Below are 20,360 nucleotides of genomic sequence, written 5' to 3'. Positions count from 1 at the left end.
AGAGTGAAAGCAGAAAGGGCCTTTGACTTTATTTTTTTTTTTTTATTGCTTGTTTATTTTTGAGAGAGACGGAGCGTGAGTGGGAGAGGGGCAGTGAGAAAGGGAGACACAGAATCTGAAGCAGGCTCCAGGCTCTGAGCTGTCACCACAGAGTCTGATGTGGGGCTTGAACCCACAAGCCATGAGATCATGACCTGTGCTGAAGTTGGATGCTTAACCAACTGAGCTACCCAGGCACCCCAGAAAGGGCCTTTGAATTTGGCAGGAAGGCATCACTGATTTGGTAGCCTTTTTGGGTCCTTGATAATACTAAATGCTTGTGGTAGACATCAAGGGGCAAAGAAATAGAAGGAAAGAAAGCAGATAGAGTGATACCAACCAGTCCTTAAGCATCTTTAACAACAGCTGAATTAGATAAATGTTACAGAGCTTACTGTGGTATGTTTTTACCCCTCTCTCTGACTTATTTATGATTTATTTATCCCCTTAAATAGATACTTCACAAAATTGAGCATGTGGTATTATCCTGATCTCCTGCATCCTTTGGAGAAATGACAAATCCCACTCTGCTCATTGTTAACATAATTTTAATTAAGGGATCTAAAACCTCATGTTAAGACTTGACTATAATCTCATTTGCTGTGCGGGAGGTGTTATCGGTTTCATGACTGAGGTACAATCTTAGGAAAGAGATATCCCCAAACTGCAGAGTATGAAACACAGTTAAGCCTAAGAGACTGGAGAACACTTCTTTAATGAAACGATGTATATGAAAGAGCTTTGTAAGTAGCATCAAAATATACAAATAGTGTCATTGAAAAGACAACTGCCTGTCTTATTGTCTCAACTTGAAAATATTCAGAACTTCAAAGCCACAGGTACATTGTAATAGAAGAGAGCAATCCTATGAATTCAAGTATTTACACACTGTTACTTAAAAAGAGATACTATAGCTGTAAATTGTTTATCTAAAATCTTTTAAGTTCACTATGCCAAGGAATAAAGAAAATATGAGAAGGGAAAAGAGAAGAAGAAAACCTCTCTTGCAGTACAGGTGGGAAAGCTTTGTTTGAGTACCGTTTTTGGAGGGAGGCGATGCATCTGATGCTCACAGAAACAGCCGCTCCAAGGCAGGGCTCAAAGCAGGGAACTAAACAATAAAATGCAAAAGCAATTAATTTCATAAGGCTGTGCTGATAACACCACCAACAAAAGTTTCTTACTGAGAGTGCTGTCAGTTTGGTTAATCTTGGATCCTTCCATCTTGTCTGACTTGTATCACAAGGAAGAGGTGCCAGTGAAAACGAACACATTCCAAGCAGGCTTATCATGTATTACAGCAAAGTGATTATAACTAGAGGCATCACATAATTCCTCTTGTCAGCTTATCTTCTGGTTGCTGTTATGCTACTTATAAACTGGTCAAAAAATGTTTAGTTCAAAGTTAGAGGCACTTAAAAAAGCACGTAGATTTCCCCGTATATATCAGCACATTAGAAGAAAACCTGAAGTTTTATGATAAATTAGGGATAAATAAGGTGTACATTTTAAGGTCATTTTGCAAAATCAACTTTAAAAAATACATGCACTTTACTTCTGGTACACAAAATTTTTTTATAGTACAAGTACAAAACTATTCTGAAATGGACAAAAGCAGCCTAGAATCAGTTTCATTTATTTGCCCTTACCTAACAAGGCTTTTCTTTTGATGGACTTGAGTGAAATAGAAACAGCCATGAAGGAGAGCCTCACAAGTCTTCTGTTGCTAGGCTATGTGTGTGCGCATTTAACCTGCCCTCTGATGGAGCACAATTTCCAGAGTGCCATGTAAAATAGATGACTGTGTTTCCTGGGAGGAGAGGAAAGGAGGGTGATAGCCCTTCCCTCCCGCGTCTATTTAGGGTGGAGGGGGCTTGGAAGGCACAGGACACAGACACGGTGGGCACGCTCCGGAAAGCCAACAGCTTCATGCCTACCACCAGGCCGTGGATGTGGGGACACAGTTGTGTCTCAGCGCCCATTCAGGGGTCTTCAGATCAAGGAGATTTTGCCTTACCCCTGCCTTCTCCATTTTACTGCCTGTTTCCCCACCTTCTCACAGATTTGCCAGATACACAAAGGGAGCATTCTGGGCCCATTTTCCTGAAGGACATAAACTAACTCTCTCTTTTTCTGATCTAAAGAAGTACATTCCCAAAATATGTTTGTTTTGTGTGAACCTTGCAAAATGGGTCTTGGGGATTCCCAAAGCAGTGGTGGACATGGCTTCTGGATGGCACACTCTTCCTCTCAGCTCTCACAGCTCCCTCTTCCCCCACAACCCAGACTTTAAACACACACACACACACACACACACACACACACACCCTCAGGTGACACCAACTCTCCTGGCTTCAACACATTAAGGCTCTGTAACCTTTTTAAGGCAGATTTCCAGGAATTATGTCAAAAGACCAGGTGACCCTTTTCTCAACACCCATGTGTGATCCCCATCTCCATCCCTGTCTTCCTGCCCGTCATACTTTAGGGTGTCAGGCCCCAGGCCCCAACATCCCCAAGGTTTTTGTTGCACTGATTATGCTGATGTACATTTCAGTGCATGACATGAGGTGTTGCTGTGTGTCTCATCTGTATGGACCACAAATGTGATGAGCCTCCTCCAAACAGCAGAGGCTCTGGTGTTGCTCTTGGCGAATCAAATACTTCGTTTGTTGGAGTCATTGTTACATTCACATTAGACATGGATTTTTAAAAATATTTTTGCAGATATTGATAGAAGTATCAAAACCCCTGTATAGAAAAGGTAGAAGGACATATGACAGTTTTGATGTAACCATTCTTGAGATGCACACATGATTGTCTCCCTTCATAACATGCACGAGAACAGTACTCCTGGCCTCTCTCTCTCTGATGTGGGCACTGGTACTCAAGGTCATTTTGCACCATATAATATAGCCTGTATTTTTGTGCAGCTTTAAGTAAACAGCTTGTTTTTCAGGTTTTAGATAAAAGTGGCACTGATGCTTCATTGAAACAAGAAAAAAGGGAAGTTTCTCTTATGAAAAAAGGTAAAAAAAAATTTAGTTTACATCTATTTGCTGTAATGTTTGAGTTGTTTTCCATATGACTTATTTATCATGTCTGACATGGGATATAGATCAGAAGTTTGGCAACAGTTTGGATATTAGGAGGTAATAATTTTTTGTTCCAGAAGTGAGAAGAAGGGTGGGTAGAGAGTGAGCTGCCAAGCGACACCTCGTTCCTAAGGAGGGTGCCCCCGGCACCGCCACACGGCCTGAAGTCCCCTGCAGTAGGCTCATGCCACCCTCTGCATTGAATTCTGTTTAGAAGTTTGCAAAGGGTTGATATGATATGAGCTCTTTAATTTTCGGACTGTATTTTGAAAATTATAATGGCATTCCTCCATCTTCAGTTACTTAGTCCTTTCCCTGCTTTTTATGATTCCCCTGACATCGCTAAGACTAGTCCCACAAATACATTTATTTGTTCCTTTACGCCCATGGGATGTCCTTTATTTCAGGTGAGAGACTTGAACTTTTTTTTAAACTTAGAGTTGCCTTCTTGTAATATTCAGTCCAAAAAACAACTGGATAGAGAAGCCGGAAGCACACTGGACTCAGAAAGTTTTGTTTTCTTAGAGCCCGTTGACTACTATGGCTAACTCTTTCATTGTGTGTTATATTATTGTTATCGTACCCTCTCTGTTTTATATTAATATTATACCATTGGGACTAAGCAAGCCCTTCATTTTCATTGTCATCTTATTCTGAAATAAGTTTTAAAGACTTTCTTAGTCTCTTTAGTAAGTCTCAGCTCATTTGGCCACTGTTCCCAGTGCTTGTCACATCAGTCCTTGCCGTCATTTTGTGTTACTTACGGTGTAAGCTCTCCCTTTGTTGCTTAGGTAACCTAATCAGTCATTCACTCACGTCTTTATATTTGAACCCATTAGTGAGGTCCCTAAGAAATCACAGTTCTTTTTCCTTTTTCATCTTAATTAGGATAATTTGCAATCCCATAGTCAGGATTTCTTTTGTAAGGCTCTCTTGATTTTAAAGCCGGTGTTTTGTAGAAATTTCAAACTCTTCGCATGATTTCAAGTATGTGCCTGTTGGACTTCCAAATTGTAATGGAAAAATTGTTAACACAATTTTGATCCCAAAATTAATATTTAATTTCAAATGTTCATCCTGGGTTTGGAAAGAATAAATTGTGAAATATTTTCAGATGACTGCAATTATAGATTAGTTGACTGTTGGGCTAAAAGAATTTCACTTTTTATTATGCATGCCAGAGAGTAAAAGCACTGGTGCGTGCAGTGTGCTTAGAAAAACTCTTTTATTTAAGGGAGTCAGGCAGACCCTCAACCATTCACCTACCATCTAGAACTCTCTTTGTTGGTGTGCTGTTCCACTTGGTGATGGCCCTAAACTTGCTGGCAAGGGTTCACTTGGTGGAACAGGATATTTGGACAGTTATCACGATGAATTCTAGAGGTAGGTGGAAGAAACGTATGTTGACTTATTGCTTAAACTGCCCCCCATCTTAAAACCATTCCAAGGGGGTCAAAGCATTTCCGCTCCTCTGTGGACTGTAGATGAATCACTGCCCTCCCTGAACCTACAATACTGAAGTTCTCTCCCTAAGAAGATTGACGAGATAAGTCCGGGTCTCTTCCTGCTTTAAACTTCCACCCTCTACTACAGACACATTTCTGGTTAGGATCTGCTAGGATGTTTTTGAACCTGAACCTAAAATGGAATAGAATGGGATTCTAGGGGGAAGACAGGAGGTGGGCTGGACAGAGACTGGTGAGAAAAGAGAATCCTGACAGTCCCCCACCATGCACACCAAGAGCAGATAATAAGCATGAAAAAGAACTTGCAAAAAACAAGTTAAAAAGGTTCTTGGATTAGTATACACAGTATATACACTTTATTGAGAGGTTTTTATAAGTTGCATTAAGAACACGCTACAGTTTTGCGAGAGGATAGTTGACATACAAAGCCAGATTGTCACAAGTAGTTAATAAACTGCCAAGACTTCTTTCAGTTCACTTTATTGTGTGATCATCATAATGCAGTTGTCTTCATTTTGTCTGTCTTTTGAAGAAAAACAGGAGCTGTGTAGTGATACTCGAGAAATAAAGAGAAACTCTTCATTACCTAATTGGGAAAGGTGAGTGTACTGCAATTATACAAATTCCAAGTGAGTGCAATTATGCTGCTGCAAAGTAATTATCAATGTTTAAATACAAGAAGAAAGAAAATAATAGCAACAAGCAAAGGCAATTAAGAATGGAACCACATTTTACAAAGGAGACAAGAAAGACTAGAATACGGCTGCGTTTCTTACCTTTTTCCCAAACCTTTTCATTTTCTTTTGTGAGGATTTGGGGATAATGAAATGGAGCAGGCTTAACTTCCTACTCGCAGCAGGCAGCTAATTCAGATTGCCGTAATGTAGCCAAAGAACTGAAAAAGCCACATACGCATAAGGTGTGAATATGAAATCATGAACCTGTTTTTGGTGTGGCTCATTATCTTATTGTCATATGTATATATAATTATAATCGTTACATGCTAGAATTTTCTTACATGAGACTTTTGTCACTTTTAAGGTAAAATCAGCTGAATATTTTGGATGCCCAATAAAATAAAAAGAATGTTTTCAAGGAAGCAAAACTCTTACCCCCACTTAGACAAACTTGTCACAGGTGCTTTCCTAGCATTTAGACCCCGTGTCTTTGAATTCAAATCCTGGGCTCTTTTTGCATAGGAGCATATTGAATTAAGTGCCAGAAAAAAGCAGAGAGGAGTTTTAATTTCTGCACTTGCTAACAAGGTGTCCCTTGAATGCGCAGTTCCCCTCATTTCTCCATTCTACTCAAAAGCCTGTCCCAGCCCCATCACTTGCAAGCTAAGTGACAAATTCCTTAGCTCGGCACAAGTCCCCTTCAGTCCTGCCCCTCCCTGTAGCCCTCACTTTGCTTCCCAGAGTTTCTGAATTGCTTTTAGTTCTGTTTTATCACACTTCCATCTCTTTGTCCATGTTGTTTTCTTTGCCCACTGCATGCTGTACACTGCTCTATTACTCTTGCCTTCAAGTTCTGGTTCAAGTGTTCTCTCCTCTAGGGCCCCCAAGTCTTGTGGGCAAAGATCAGATTGTCATAATCTGTTCAACTTCAGTAATTACCTGTTAAATATCATCTGTATTCTGACACACAACGGTGAACAACACCATTGTCAAGACAGGTGGAATTTTCTGTCTGAATGTCTGTCTTCCCAGCAGGCTAGGGGTCATGTATTTTCTTCTTCATAATTCCAAGCTTCTGAGTGTCCATCCAAGCATCTCCACACCCCATCTAAAATTGCCCATCCCACTCCTGACAAGGTGCACTATCAGATGTTAGCATCCTGCTTGGGTTTTTTTCAGAACATTTATTACTATTTTAAAGCATGTTATTGGAGCATCTATTTATTTTAATATTTTACATTCTACATTGCTTATTTTGTATTTTTCACTAGGAACTCACCCCACAAGAGCAAGGCTGTCTTGCTTACCTCTGTGTCATTAGTGTCCAGAATAGCAACTGACTCAAAGATCATATATTTGTTGATTGAATAAATGGTACAATTTTTCTCCCAAGCTGTTGCTAGACCACTTTATGTATAGTGGTTTAACCTAGTGTTATTTATTAAAATTTGAGTTAAATTTTAAAATCTATCCAAAAAACTAAAACACACTGTGTGTGTGTGTGTGTGTGTGTGTGTGTGTCATATGTTACTTTTAGGTTTGTATGAGGTTGTGTTTGTTTTTTTAATCATCTTTGAAATGTATCTAACACATGAATGTTAGAACTATGGTCTAATTAAAAGTATTTTTTTAAAGTTTATTTATTTTGAAAGAGACAGAGACAGCACAAGTGGGGGAGGGGCAGAGAGCGAGACAGAGAGAGACAGAGACAGAGAATCCCAAGCAGGTGCTGCACCACCTGCACAGAGCCCCATGTGGAGCTCCAACTTACAAACCGTGAGATCATGACCTGAGCTGAAACCAAGAGTCAGATGCTTAACCAAAGGAGCCACCCACGTGCCCTTAAAACAATCTTAATGGAAGAATCGTATCCAACTCATTAATAGTGGTAATGATGATAACGAAGATCATAATAACCATAATATTTAGATGCTAAGCACTTTTGATAGAGCACTTATTAAGAGTAGGCAGTCGGCTTTAAGTTTTTTTTAAGTTTATTTATTTTGAGACGGGGAGGTCGGAGGGGCAGAGGGAGAGAGAGAGATTCCCAAACAGGCTTTGCACCATCATTGCAGAGCCCAATATGGGGCTCAAACTCACAAGCTGTGAGACCATGGCCTGAGCAGAAGTTGGATGCTTAACGGACTGAACCACCCAGCCACGCCAGCCTTGAGCTAAATTCTTGGGTGACCCTCAGCACAGTTCAGTGAGGTAGGAACACAGACTACTTAGAACACTGCCTTAGACTACTGGGAGGCTCAGTCAGTTAAGCTTCTGACTTCAGCTCAGGTTCTGAAATCACTGTTCATGAGTTTGAGCCCCGAGTTGGTCTCTGCCCTGACAGCTCAGAGCCTGGAGTATGCTTCAGATTCTGTGTCTCCCTCTCTGCTTCTCCCCTGCTTGTGCTCTGTCTCTCTCTAAAATAAATAAACATTTAAAAAAAATTTTTTTAAAGACTAATAAAATTTCAGCATAAAGGAAGCTATAGTTAATGGGCTTCCAATATTGTGGAAGTATTCTTTAGCAGACAAGCATTGTTATAATGTTCTCAATCTTAGGTAAAATTCAGCTGAAGTTAGTGAATTAATGCCAAAAGTCTGTTGACAGTAGAAACACATTCCATTTGATTAAACTGTTATCCAATTTTTAAGTGGCCCATCCAGTATAAACATATAAAACTTTCTAGATCTGGGCTCTTAACTTTAACATTGAAAGGTTTACAAAATCTCCTCCTTACTTGACAAGCAAAACCCTATGTGATTGGACCCCTACCTGCCTACACAGCTTCATCTTCCAAATTTCATATGCTCCCAGCCCTCTTGAACTTCTTTTGTTCCCACAATGCTGAAAGCTCTGGGTCTCATTAACACACTACACTACACAAGAAACCCCTCAGTGGTACTGCCTGCTTTGCTTAGAGTGACCCCAGCTCCCACTCCAAGGCCACGAGTACCAGCCCCCACCTCGTCCCCTTTCTTCTTCCAGTTCACTCCACCCCCTGCATCCCTGGCTCTGAACTCTTCCAGCCATCCTACCTCATTTCTACCAGGGATCATCACACATCACCTGGAACACTTTTCTTCCTCCAGATCTTGACTAACCTGTTTTTTCAACTGAATTTGCCCCTTTTTGTTTTATTTCTTCCTGTATGTACCTTCCCCCAGGCTAAAGGAGAATGTTAGTTTAAAAGCCCATTTAGCCAGTGAGACAAATGGTATGTAACTACTGTTGCTAAGAATATATTACTGTCAGTTCTGTTTAATTGTGGTTCCCCAAAAACCTTGAAACAAGATTTGTCAGGAATAAATAGTAATTTTTCTAATTGAGAATTGATTTTATATAACTATGTAAATGATAGTTGTTAGCATGACATTTATGGCCTAGCTCTCATTTGTTGTGTACTAACATTATGAGTGTCTGATGTGATCCCTACTTTGAAATTATAAGCCTCAGCTTGTTTTTGCACAGTGCACTGACGGAAGATGTAAGTCCAAGTTCTGGATACAGTGCCAGCTTTTCTGTGTGCGGTGCTTGTGAAGTTACTTCTTCAGTGACAAAGTTCTCTCAAAGTGCGTGTGTCAAGGAAACAGTAAGAAAACTGATGTCTAATTTAAGGTAAAGATATTTGCTAACATATTTCCATATGCTTTATTGAACTTTTGAAGCAGTGACAACTCCTGATCTTTCTTTTTCCACTATTGAGCCATACAGTTATTAAGAAGATTCAATAGAATGACTTTATGACTTGTCTTAACTACACTGATACAGATGCACCATCGGTTAAATGTCTTTTGACATTTAACTATAATTGGTAGAATCACCATACTCTTCATTGTTACGTGGTCTGGCAATACGGTGGATGTTCTGTCCTGGATGTTATGAATTTCTTCCTCCCTCCCTTCCTTCCTCTTTCTTTAATTTTTTAGTTATTTGGTTTTTGCCTGACAAAGACCCTCATGACATTTGTATGGCCTTCTAAAAATTCTCCTATTGTAGCTTTAGATACTAAGCTTACAAGGGAAATTGAGTTTTACATTTTGGTTTAGTGTATAGAATGTTAACATTTGTGGTCAGGGTAAATGAGGAATTTCGATGTCTGGATCTCAGTTCCTAAAGAATGGAGACAGATAAAGTCCAGAATTCAAGATTTTTCTAAATAGGGACCAAATAAGGATAGGAGGGGCCAAAGAAATTTGTCTCCAGAAGAGTGCTCTAAAATAGGTGACATATGGAGAGAGAGAGGCAGGAGCAGTAACACCACTGAACTAACCGAACCAGTTGGTTTGGTTGGGAGTCACAGACTGTGAGTGGCCTCTGTTGTAAAGAAGACGCTTTTGGCCAAAGAGAACATACCAGTACCAAGGAGAACTGCTCAGGCCCAGGCTATGGTCTTGTGTGGGAAAATAGACCACACACCACTTCAATACTTGAACTCACTTCTGCAGTTGTCCTGGGCATTATGGAAATTCCTATGGCAACGTCCAGGGCTGTGGGGCTCTGCATACATGAGCACCAGGCCCCACTTGTCCCTTAGAACACAGTATTAGCATCTGTCCTGTCCCAGGAGAAAGGAGGAAGCACTCTTGGTTCTGTGTAGGTGGATCTGCTTGGGCTTTGCATCAGGGCACATCTTCGCTAGTGATACTAGGGATCCAGAGACAAGTTGTTGACCAAGAAATGAAGCCAGAGCGCTACATTTCTGAACACTTAAGTTTTGACCACTAAATCTCAGTTGGCAAGCTTCCTCTAGTCTAGGAAAGGGGCCAGACTTCAGTATTGTATAGATATTATGAGGTTGAAAAAGGCCACTTGTCCAATGATCTGGATGGCTGTCTGTCTCATACTGCCATGGTCTACAGAATAGTCGCTAAAGAACAGGATTCTCGAACCACTTCCTTCAGTATTTGTCCCGTAGTAATACGAAAGATAGGTAGTCATAAATTTGAATCTTGGTTTATTCCTTATTGGTTCTGAGCACTAGGATACATAGTATGCAATAAATTATATATGAATGTGCCTGTATATCTCAATAAAATGTGTGCATATTACTAAAAATGTATGGATATGACCAAACGTCTAGTGATTAGAACATGGCTTCATGTGAGCCAGGCCTTCTTGATAATAATAGCTATCATTTTTGAACTGTTAGTATATTTTGAGCATTTACTCAAGTGTCTTCCTGAATATATGTTAGCTCCTTACTCCTGCAAATTTAGGAGTTTGATATTATTTTTAACTTTTTAAAAAATGTGTGAAGAAACTGAAGCTTAGAGAAACTAACACACTCAAAGTCACATTTACACAGCTACTAGGAAAGGGCTGGGTTTCAGTCTAGGCTCCTTGATTTGGAGTCTCATGCTCTTAACCCCTATGTTTGTATATATACACATGTATGTGTACCCATACATATATATGTACTTACATGCATATACATACAGAAACATATGTATGTATGTCAGTATGTGTGCATACATGCACACACACACTTTGTAACACACACACACATATCCTTTGCTACCCCCCACAGAGACCTGGAGGCTGTCTGGTTGTGTTGCACTTGGGTTTGGATACACTGCCGTATATCATCATTTTCCCTATTTTTTCCTTGGCTAATTTTTGTTATGCATGTTAAGTGTATCATTACTATTAATTTTAATGTTACATATGATCTACAAGGAGATAATGTGATTGAGGGTGGTGAGACTTTAAAGTACATTCACCTCTATAATTAGGCATCCCTAGGAAATTAAAATTTCCCAGAAGCCATCTTCCTGATGAACACACAGAATCTTTGGTGCTTGAAATCATCATACTATTGCCAAAGACTCTGAAAGCCAAATATATTAATAAATCAGCTCTTTTCTGTGGCAGCTTGAATTTTTTGGTGGTGATTGTTTTACAGAAATATTAAGTGGAAGAAGAATTGTACAGAGCACAAAGCTTAACTGGAACAAAATGAGCTCCTCATTTATCAATCTTCTCTTTCGCCTTTAGCAGCGTGTAGTATGTTTCCTCACATTTCTGGTGAAAACAAATTTCTTGTCTTCTTTGTTATGTTTTTCTTCCCCCCTGTACTGTGCTATTCTGTATCTGGCCCACATGTTATTCCTTGTGTTAACTAGACTTCAGATTTCTCAAGGCGTGAAGACTGTGGCTGTGGCTGTGTAGAATGTGGAGGGAGCCATGTGTTTTGGACTCAAGATTGTTCACCAGATTTGTCTTGCTTGTAGCATTATAAAGACAGTCATTAGAATCCTTTCCCTCCACTGGGCTCGCTTTGGACATGACTCCATCCTTATTCCACACTGCCAAAATGGAATCTGGCCACTTCTGTTTATTTCATGTTAATGGAATAAATGAATAAAAATAGTAGTATTCATTTTCATTACCTGATTATACTCAGCTTAGTGCTGTCCTGTCTTATATTAATTTTTCATGTGTATTAGTTTATTTAATCCCCAAGTAGAGTAACATCTTTGAAAATAGATTGGATTTTCCACATTGTGTCTGGGATCTATTAGTAGATGTTCAAAGAATACTTTTAATGAAATTGAAAGGGACTAATGTAAAATGCAGCGCAGAGTATTATTGGATATTAATATTTTCAGGTTATTGGATGCACCTGAGTTGTGTTAAGTCCGAGGTGGATAAGATCTAGACTGTTAAATTGTATCACATGGTCCTAAATATCAGAGTAGTATCAAATCTCAAGTCACTCTCAATAATAATGATAAGGAGGATATTAATACATATTTATTACACACTTTCTGTGTTCCGGGCACTGTCCTAAAAGCTTTGCATATGTCAATTCACTTATGCCTTTCAACAGCCCTGTAAACAGAGACTTTCATTATCCCCATTTTATAGATGAGAAGATTGAGGCTTATAGAGGTTGACTACTTTGCCCAGCATTACATAACTCTTAGATGGTAGAGCAAGAATTTGAATCCTGGCGGTCTGGTCTAATAGTCTTTGCTTTTAACTGCTAACCCTGTAACACCTTGTTTCAGTTTATTGTTGTATATGTAAACTTGATAATAAGGCAGACTTCATTTATTTCAACTCCACAAAAGCCTATGTAAGCTTAAATTTTAAAAGTATCGAAAATTAAGTTTTAAAAAGGAAGTCATGGGGTGGCTGGGTGGCTTGGTTAAGCATCCAACTCTTGATTTCATCTCATGTCATGATCTTGCAATTTGTGAGATCTGAGATCCACGTGGAGCCTGCTTGGGATTCTCTTTCTTCCTCTTTCTGGCCCTCCCCCTACCTGCAATTATGCATGCACTCTGTCTCAAAACAAATGAACTTAAAAAAAAAAAAAAGTAGGTCACTTATTACAGGTTGCTGCCAGTTATTGAAGCAAAAGGAAGCCCACAAAAGTAAATACACTGGCAATTGGGGTCTGTTAGAAACCGTGATCTGATTCCTGGCTTTAGAAAGCAAAACTGTGGGGGCGCGTGGGTGGCTCAGTCAGCTGAGCATCTGACTTTGGCTCAGGTCATGATCTCACAGTCTGTGAGTTAGAGCCCCACATCAGGCTCTGTGCTGACAGCTAGCTCAGAGCCTGGAGCCTGTTTCAGATTCTGTGTCTCCCTCTATCTCTGACCCTCCCCTGCTCACGCTATCTCTCTCTATCTCTCAAAAATAAATAAAAAAACAAAAAAAAATTAAAGAAAAAAGATAGCAAAACTGTGCCATTTCTATTCATCCTCAACTTTCTTCACTGGGTTGGAGAAGGGAGTTTCAAACTACCTAAAGTAAGAGACTTGTTCTTTTTCTGTGAACTAGGCTACTTTTTTAAAAAAAAGCACCTGCAATGACCAGGTGCTTCTGTGTTTCCCTGCTCATGTTTAGAGAGATTGGAGCTGTATTAATGCAAGTAAGAGACTTCTCTTAGAAAAAACTACTCTTTTGAGAAGAGACTATGACTGTGGAGTAAGAAGGAAATGGCTCTTAGCTGCAGCTTTACAAAGCTCGGCCATCACAGATGGAGTGGTGCTGACTCCGTGTTGTAGCTCACCTAGTTGAACTCTTTAAAAAACATCCAATTCAAACTTGCATATATGGATATGGATTTGGTAGGAATTCAGCTGAGATGGGCATCGTAGCCAAGGACCTCCAATGGTCCTGGATGCAAGTAACAGTTCTCGGAGATCTTTAGGATATTTGCTTCTTAAATCCTTGAGAAGAGAGAGAGTGTTAAACAGAGACATTTTCCTGATTTTATTGTCAAGCCTGAAGGTAGAATTGTGAGTAAATGCTCTGAGGGAAGAAGTGTTGATTCTGGTGGGACAGGAATCCTGATGAAAAGGCAGCACTTGATTCACGAGTCTTCCAGAATGCATAGTGTCCACCTGATCTGATAGATACTAGTGAACCAACACCAATTTATTCCTAGAGTTTCACACTCAGCACCTCCTGGCATATGTCCTTGAAGGAACTTTCATGATTAGAGGATCACTATGACTGTTCTAAAGAAAACCTGTGAAGTTTGTGAGTGGAGAGAGGTTCAATAAGATACGAAAGAAGATATCATCAAGGAAAATCACTTAAGAAAGGAACTCAAGACAAATAAATGAAGGAATGTTTTAAGAGTTTGTAACTACATTCAGACCCTCCTGTGACTTTTGGTATCTTACATTTTTCTAACAGTACACGACAGGTTTTTTTTTTTTTTTCTGAATTTATCTTTCAGAAAAAGGAAAAGGTCTATGGGTTTGTGCTTGGAGATTGCAGGACCTGTATCCTTGTCCTCTGTCTCATCAGTCTTGTGGGACAGAATCCCAAAGGGAAAAGCTAATTATCAGCAGCTCTGTGGAGGAGAGAGTAAAAGGCAGAAATCAGAGGTCCTGGAGGATGAGAGATGAAGGAAAGTTCAGGGGACCAGCTAGGGCCTGTGGTGGAGGTGGGTCCTTAATAATCAGGAGACCATTGAGGCTCAAGGTAAGAATAATTCCTCAACCAAAGGGTTTCTGTAAAGATTACATGAAGTTATATAGACTATCATAGAAGCACTCAACACCTTTCTAGCACTTTATAAAGAGTGGTTGAGTGTGACTAGGGCACTCACTGTTGACAGAAGATACTTGTCCCCAACATGTAGTGCAGTTGGCCTGGAATACTTCTTTTACATGTCACTCCCCTCCTGCCCCACAGCTGGCTAGCTTCTCCACCTCCTCCTTTAGGGCTCTCCATGATGGTGTGGGTCCCTGTCACAGTGCCCATGGTGCTGTATTCGCTGTCACATCCTGGCCTATCTCACTGTCTGTGCCCCACACCGGCCTGACTTTCACGTAAGAAGAATGTGTGGGTTCTCAGCATGGAGGCCTGATGCCCAGCTCTGTCCAGTCCTACTGGGGCAAAGTTGTGTTGCAGTGGGGTTCAGGGAATATCTGTGGGGTTAATGACCTTGAGTGTATTGAGAAAATACGACATGGCAAAAGCTGTAAAACTTTTGCACAAAGTTGTGTTTTATGTTGAAACAATGTGTATCTTTAGAAGTAATAGTGTGTATTTGTGAGAAATTATTTAGACTATAGATGATGTTTGGTGTAAGTTCTGATGTAGAGGTTCCACAGGTTGAGAATAATTCAGAAGTAATCCGGAACATTTGGTCTCCCTGACCTGCCCCTTCACACTCTCAGTCCCGACCAGATGCCACCACCATGTCATATTTGTTTCTCTGGAGGTACCGCCGTAGAAGATTGCTGATTTGCTCCAAATCTAAACCCAAAAGAATGTACACCCACTGTGAGAAGGACTGCTGCTCAGGAGAGGCTTGGACCCTTTGGAGGAAGGGGAGGCTGGCTTTAGGGAGAGAGAGAAGTGGTTTGTGGAAAGACCTCGCCCCTTCTGCCCCGCAAGACTAGCCATAAAGGTGACCACAGGTCCACCTTCCTGAGGACTCCAGTCACAGTTAGCCATTCCACGCCATCCGATCTTTGCTTGTCTCACATACCTGGAAGCCACTCACCTTTTTACTAGCCAGGTGCCTTATTCTGAGGGGAGTGCGTGTTGTGTGTTATATTTGATGTGCCGTGCTGAGGATTTTTAATGTTTTGGATTGAATTTCCTTAAAACTATAAATGAATGTTAAAACAAATAATGCACTTAAAACACTAGGAATGTAAATTATATAGGAAACAACTATTTTATCTTTTGCGTGCCATATTATTTTACGATTGAAAAGTTTTGTAAATCCCTTGAATAATTTACCTGAGGTTCTTAGAACCCTTCCATATAAAAACTCTTGTACACTTTTAAGATATAGTAGCTATAAATTTATAGATTTCATATTCTCTCAGGAATGAAATATGTGTCATCTAGATGATTAATCCTAAAAAAGCTGTCACACTACAAGGGTGAGGTGCTATTACTTCTTGGCAAAATGAAGCTCCTGTCTGAACAATAGCCAAACACTGGAAAGACCCAGGTTGACATAGGATTCCTGAGTATCCCTGCATCCCGGGATAAAAGGAATTACCCTGAAGAGTTTAGTTTTTTGACGTTATTAGGGAAAAACAAAACAAAACAAAAATCAGTAGATAATGTTTTTCCTCCAGGAATTTTGCAATGCTATTTTTATTCAAGGACAGCACTCAAGTAGGTGCAGGGCTTTCCGGGGCTGCTTGATTATGGTTGGGCATTGTGAGATCGCGCTTGTTTTCTGCCTCTCTCCCTCTCTCTCTCTCTCTCTCTCTCTCTCTCTCTCTCTCTCTCTTTCTCTCTTTCTCTCTCTCTCTCTCTCTCTCTCTGTGTCTCACCCTCCATATCTCCCTTCCCCCGCCTCCTTTCCCTCCTTTCTCTTTCTTTCCTTCTTTCTTTCTACTTTCTATTTTCCTCTTTCTCCTTTCTTTTTCAGTTATTTCTAACAAAAAAATTTTTTTAAGGTTTATTTATTTTTGAGACAGAGCGAGTAAGCAGGGGAGAGACAGAGACAGTGGTGGGCAGAGGATCCAAAGCAGGCTCCATGCTGAGTGGGTCTCAAACTCAGGAACCATGAGATCATGACCTGAGGCGAAGTCTTCTTAACGCTCAACCAACAGAGCCACCCCGGTGCTCCTCTTTCTTTCTTTTTTAAATAAACTTTTAATTTTAAGATAAGCAGCGTAGGTTTACATGCAGTTGGGAGAAATAATGTAGTGAGATCGGCTGTGCCCTGTACCTAGCTTCTCCCTGTGGTAACACTGTCACTACCACAGAACCTTGGAATTGACGGTCAAACGGAGAACAGTCCCATCACCGTGAGGAATCTTCTTGTTGCCCTTTTGTAGCCGCACCCACTTCCCTTCCCCAGTCTGTGCTTGTTGAGGAAGACTTTGATGACAGTGGCAAAACCAATTTGGTAGGCGTGAATGTTCATTTTGCCCGGATGTTTAACACCCGGAGGACACCCAGTTCTGACTGGTGAGTGCTGCGTCTCTCTTCCTGGTATATCCCCATCTCTGCTGTGTTCCTATTCCTAGGGAGATTCTTCTGTATTTTTTTTCTGAGTATCAGCTCCCATCAGAATTTGGCGACACATCTGTGGAGGAATTCATGGCAAATTTTGAGGTAAGCTGGCTTCATTGGAACTTTGAGGAAATGGCAGAATAGTCTAAACTTAATCTTCATTGAAGGAATGTAAAGTGTCACCAGGAAGAGGACCTAGAATGGCTTATGTGAATGAGGATGGGGATCTTTATACCAAATGGATGACTCCGATGCACTTAAAACCAGTGTGGCCAGGGTTCAGATGAACTTTGGGAAGATATTACAGACTGAGAACAGAGAAAGTTGCAGAGATGAAAAGAAATGATGTGGTTTCTGACTTCCCTCCATGACACCAAAAATAGTTTCTATCCTTTGGATACCTTTCTTCAGCTACCTTTTATGAAGGGTGGAAAGTTGAGGATTGGGTAGGTCAGCCACATCAGGTGCCCAGAACACTAGTCGTATTAGAATCAGCCACACATCAGAGGGAAAGATGAAGAAAATCTGTATTTACCAAATCTCCTTTTAGGGACAGTGCCATATAATGATTAGAAGGAAAACTTTGTTCTGCTACCTGAGCTCACAATAGGTTGTCCCCAGGCTGCTAAGTCACTGCAGGCTGTGGTGAAGCTGAGGGAGGTATGCAGGCCTGAGGTGGCCAGAAACTGCACACTGGAGTGGAGAAGGACCTTGGGGTACAGGAGGGTGGGAGGGGATTGCTTCTTGGCCTTCATGCTCAGCATTGCTTGTAGAAGAGATGGATGGACATGGAAAGGCTATTAGTGAAAAGAGCACCAAATGATTAATTTGACATAGGAGCCATATGCCCTTAATCTGATCCTGGGGAAAACCCCTTCCTTTTCTAATCTATAATTATTGTTGCTGCTTCCTCACCTCTGTCCTCACCTCATCCTCACCCCTATGTCACTGGGACTGCCTTGTGAGGCCACCAGTGACCGGATGCAATAGTCACTTCTTATCTTACCTGACCTCTTGGAGACCTTCAACCCAGTTGACTACTTTTTCCTTCTTGAAGCACTTTCTTTGCGTAGCTTCCATGACAACACACTGCTCATTTTTCTTGCTTTTCTCCTTCCTGTCTTTTCTGCTGGCAACTCAACCCCTTCTCTGGTTTCTAAATGTCGGCACATCTGATGGCCCATTTCTGGGCCACTTTCTTCTCTCTGTGAAGTGCGGTTCTAGGCGACCTTAATGAATACTACCCCATATGCCAGTGACTCTGCAGTCTGCTTCTGTGGTATTCCCATTTAAGAAATCCATAGTCCCAACTACCTTCTTGACATCCCTCTTAAATATTTAGTATTTGTCCTTTACTTTTCCTTCACTTTCTTTTTTTTCTATTGCATTTTAACCACATTGTTTATTAATTATGTAAACTGCCTTAATCTTTTTTCAGGGTGAGGTATCCTTTAGTTAATTTAATTAGACCCAGGTTTAAAAGACCCACAGTACCAATGTTGGCCCGTTGTAGGCTTTGATGCTTTTTAATACCAGATCCTTGCATGTTATACCTCCGTTGTAGACAGCTCATCCCTTAAAAGTTAATATCCTGTTCTATTATCGTTTACAAAACAGCTGGAGCAGTGCCCAGAGCAGACAAACCAAAAGCTGAGAATGGGCTTCAGTCAGGTAAGGCTTTTTTCCGTCTGTGCAGTCATTTATTGTCTAAATGATCCCGCATTCCAAAAGAGAAATAATATACATTTCCAAATGTTAGATTTGGAAGGAAATCAAATTTGCATTCTCTTATCCAGAATAAGATTAATGTGTAGTGTATCAGATGTCATAAAGCAACATCCTTTTGAATTTTAAAACACAACTATTTCCACAGAGTAAAGCTTATGAAATACTTGGAGCAGGTCTATATTTTGGACAGAAAACATGATGACGTCCTGCGTCTTTAAGAAATAGATTAAATCCTTGAAACACTGGACAAAACTGGAAATCATTTGTAGATTAAAGTTTTTAATTATTTTGGACAACTTGATATCTCTGGAGCTTTTTTGTTTTGTTTCTTGGTTTTTGTTTGTTAGTATCCTCTTGACAGGTTTTTTTTTAAGTCTATGGTTTTTCCATCATAAGAGGAGTTGTAAGAACAATTAATGCGAGTAAAAGGACTTACGCTTACAGCCATTGTCTGGAAAACTCTCCTAGTTGCAGGCAGTGCACGGTACCCCTTGGAGTTGTACTAAGTGGATGGAAACAGAGGCATTGCCTTACCTCTTTCGTAGGGAATGAAGTAGATTTGGATTTTCTTGTTTTATAAATGAAATAGAATTGTGAAGTAAGTTCCTCATGACATACAAACAGACAACCTTGCAATGAAAATGAGAACCTAAGCCAGATTCCTTCTTAGACAGGCTGTATCACAATGCATTTGAAGTGTAGGATGTGCCTACGTATAACATTGTTCACCTGCAGAGTGAGCTTATTTTCTGAATAATATCTGTTTAAAATGAGTAATTGAATATTTTTCAGCCTCAAGACATACTTGTCAACATTTCCTGATTAGATTATAAGACAAAGTTTTCATTCAAAATGTTTTTGATCTTGTTTTGGCATTAATATTATTTTCATCAGTGAGTGTAAAACTGTAGTTGATCAAGAGGCAGTAGAGCCAGGCACTGAATTAGTTCTTTTATAGCCATTATCTCGTCTAACTCTCACAACACGGGGAGGTGCCCCTGTCTTTATGTTAATAATGAGGAACTAGAGGGTCAGAAAGACAATATTCCAATGTCATGATGCAAATAAGTAGCAGATTTAGGATTGGAACACAGATTCGTCCCGCCCAAAGCTCATTCTCTGCATCACTTTCTTCCATCTTCTTACCCAGACTTCACCCTGTGACAGAGTTGTATGTGTTACTTATTAATAGGCATACCAAAGCATCTCAGCCTTTTGGTATAAAAGAATTATTGTTTGCTTACTAGAGAGCTTCACATTGCATGGGGAGACACATATGGGGGAGCTGCTGACAGGGAAAAGGGGGTGTATGGTGGGCAGCTTGATTAGTGTCTCATCAGGAACTGTCCCAACCATAAATCTGTGGCAGCCAGCTTGAAGAGTTACCAGTTAGGCTCCTTCCCACAGATCTTAATTTACTGGTTAGGGAACTCTGATTTAAATACTTCACACCATGAAACTTAGAAATTTGCTAAGAATTAGGTTGTCACACATTTTAATTTATCCAGGCTTATGTATGTCCTTTACATATGGTTTGAAATGATACTTTCCCAATATCTATAAAATCAGTAACAGAGCTAGGTTGTTGTTGGGTTTTGGAGGTCAGAGGGAAAAGTATTTATACAAGGGGAACAGCGTTAGTAGAGCTGATGAGTAGAATCTTCTTAATGTTTAGAGCAAGTGGGATTCAAAGAATCAAAGCAATCTTAACAGTCAGGACACCATAGTTCCTGTTGAAACAGAGATGTTGTAAGCAAAATACAGCAAAATTGGAATCATGACTTCCCCACCATGAAATTGCTTGGTTATGAGGACTTTATTAATTATTGGTAGTTTTAGGTGGATGGTTTTAAAAATTATTAAAATCATTTTTGGAAATCCGTGTAGAGGACAGATCTATGCAA

General features: G+C 40.2%; 1 protein-coding gene across 1 annotated transcript in view; it reads left to right on the top strand.

The window, feature by feature from the left end:
- MORC1 (MORC family CW-type zinc finger 1) overlaps positions 1–20,360 on the top strand; it is a 167,228-nt gene that overhangs the window by 139,748 nt on the left and 7,120 nt on the right. Inside the window, 5 exon segments of the mRNA XM_029938704.1 lie at positions 2,999–3,068; positions 5,133–5,199; positions 8,746–8,892; positions 16,743–16,830; positions 18,346–18,399. Coding sequence (XP_029794564.1) covers positions 2,999–3,068; positions 5,133–5,199; positions 8,746–8,892; positions 16,743–16,830; positions 18,346–18,399 — 426 coding nt within the window.

Source organism: Suricata suricatta, chromosome 5, assembly GCF_006229205.1.
Source record: "Suricata suricatta isolate VVHF042 chromosome 5, meerkat_22Aug2017_6uvM2_HiC, whole genome shotgun sequence".
Taxonomy (NCBI): domain Eukaryota; kingdom Metazoa; phylum Chordata; class Mammalia; order Carnivora; family Herpestidae; genus Suricata; species Suricata suricatta.
The sequence above is the reverse complement of the archived record's forward strand: the minus strand, read 5'-3'. Positions and strand labels throughout refer to the sequence as shown.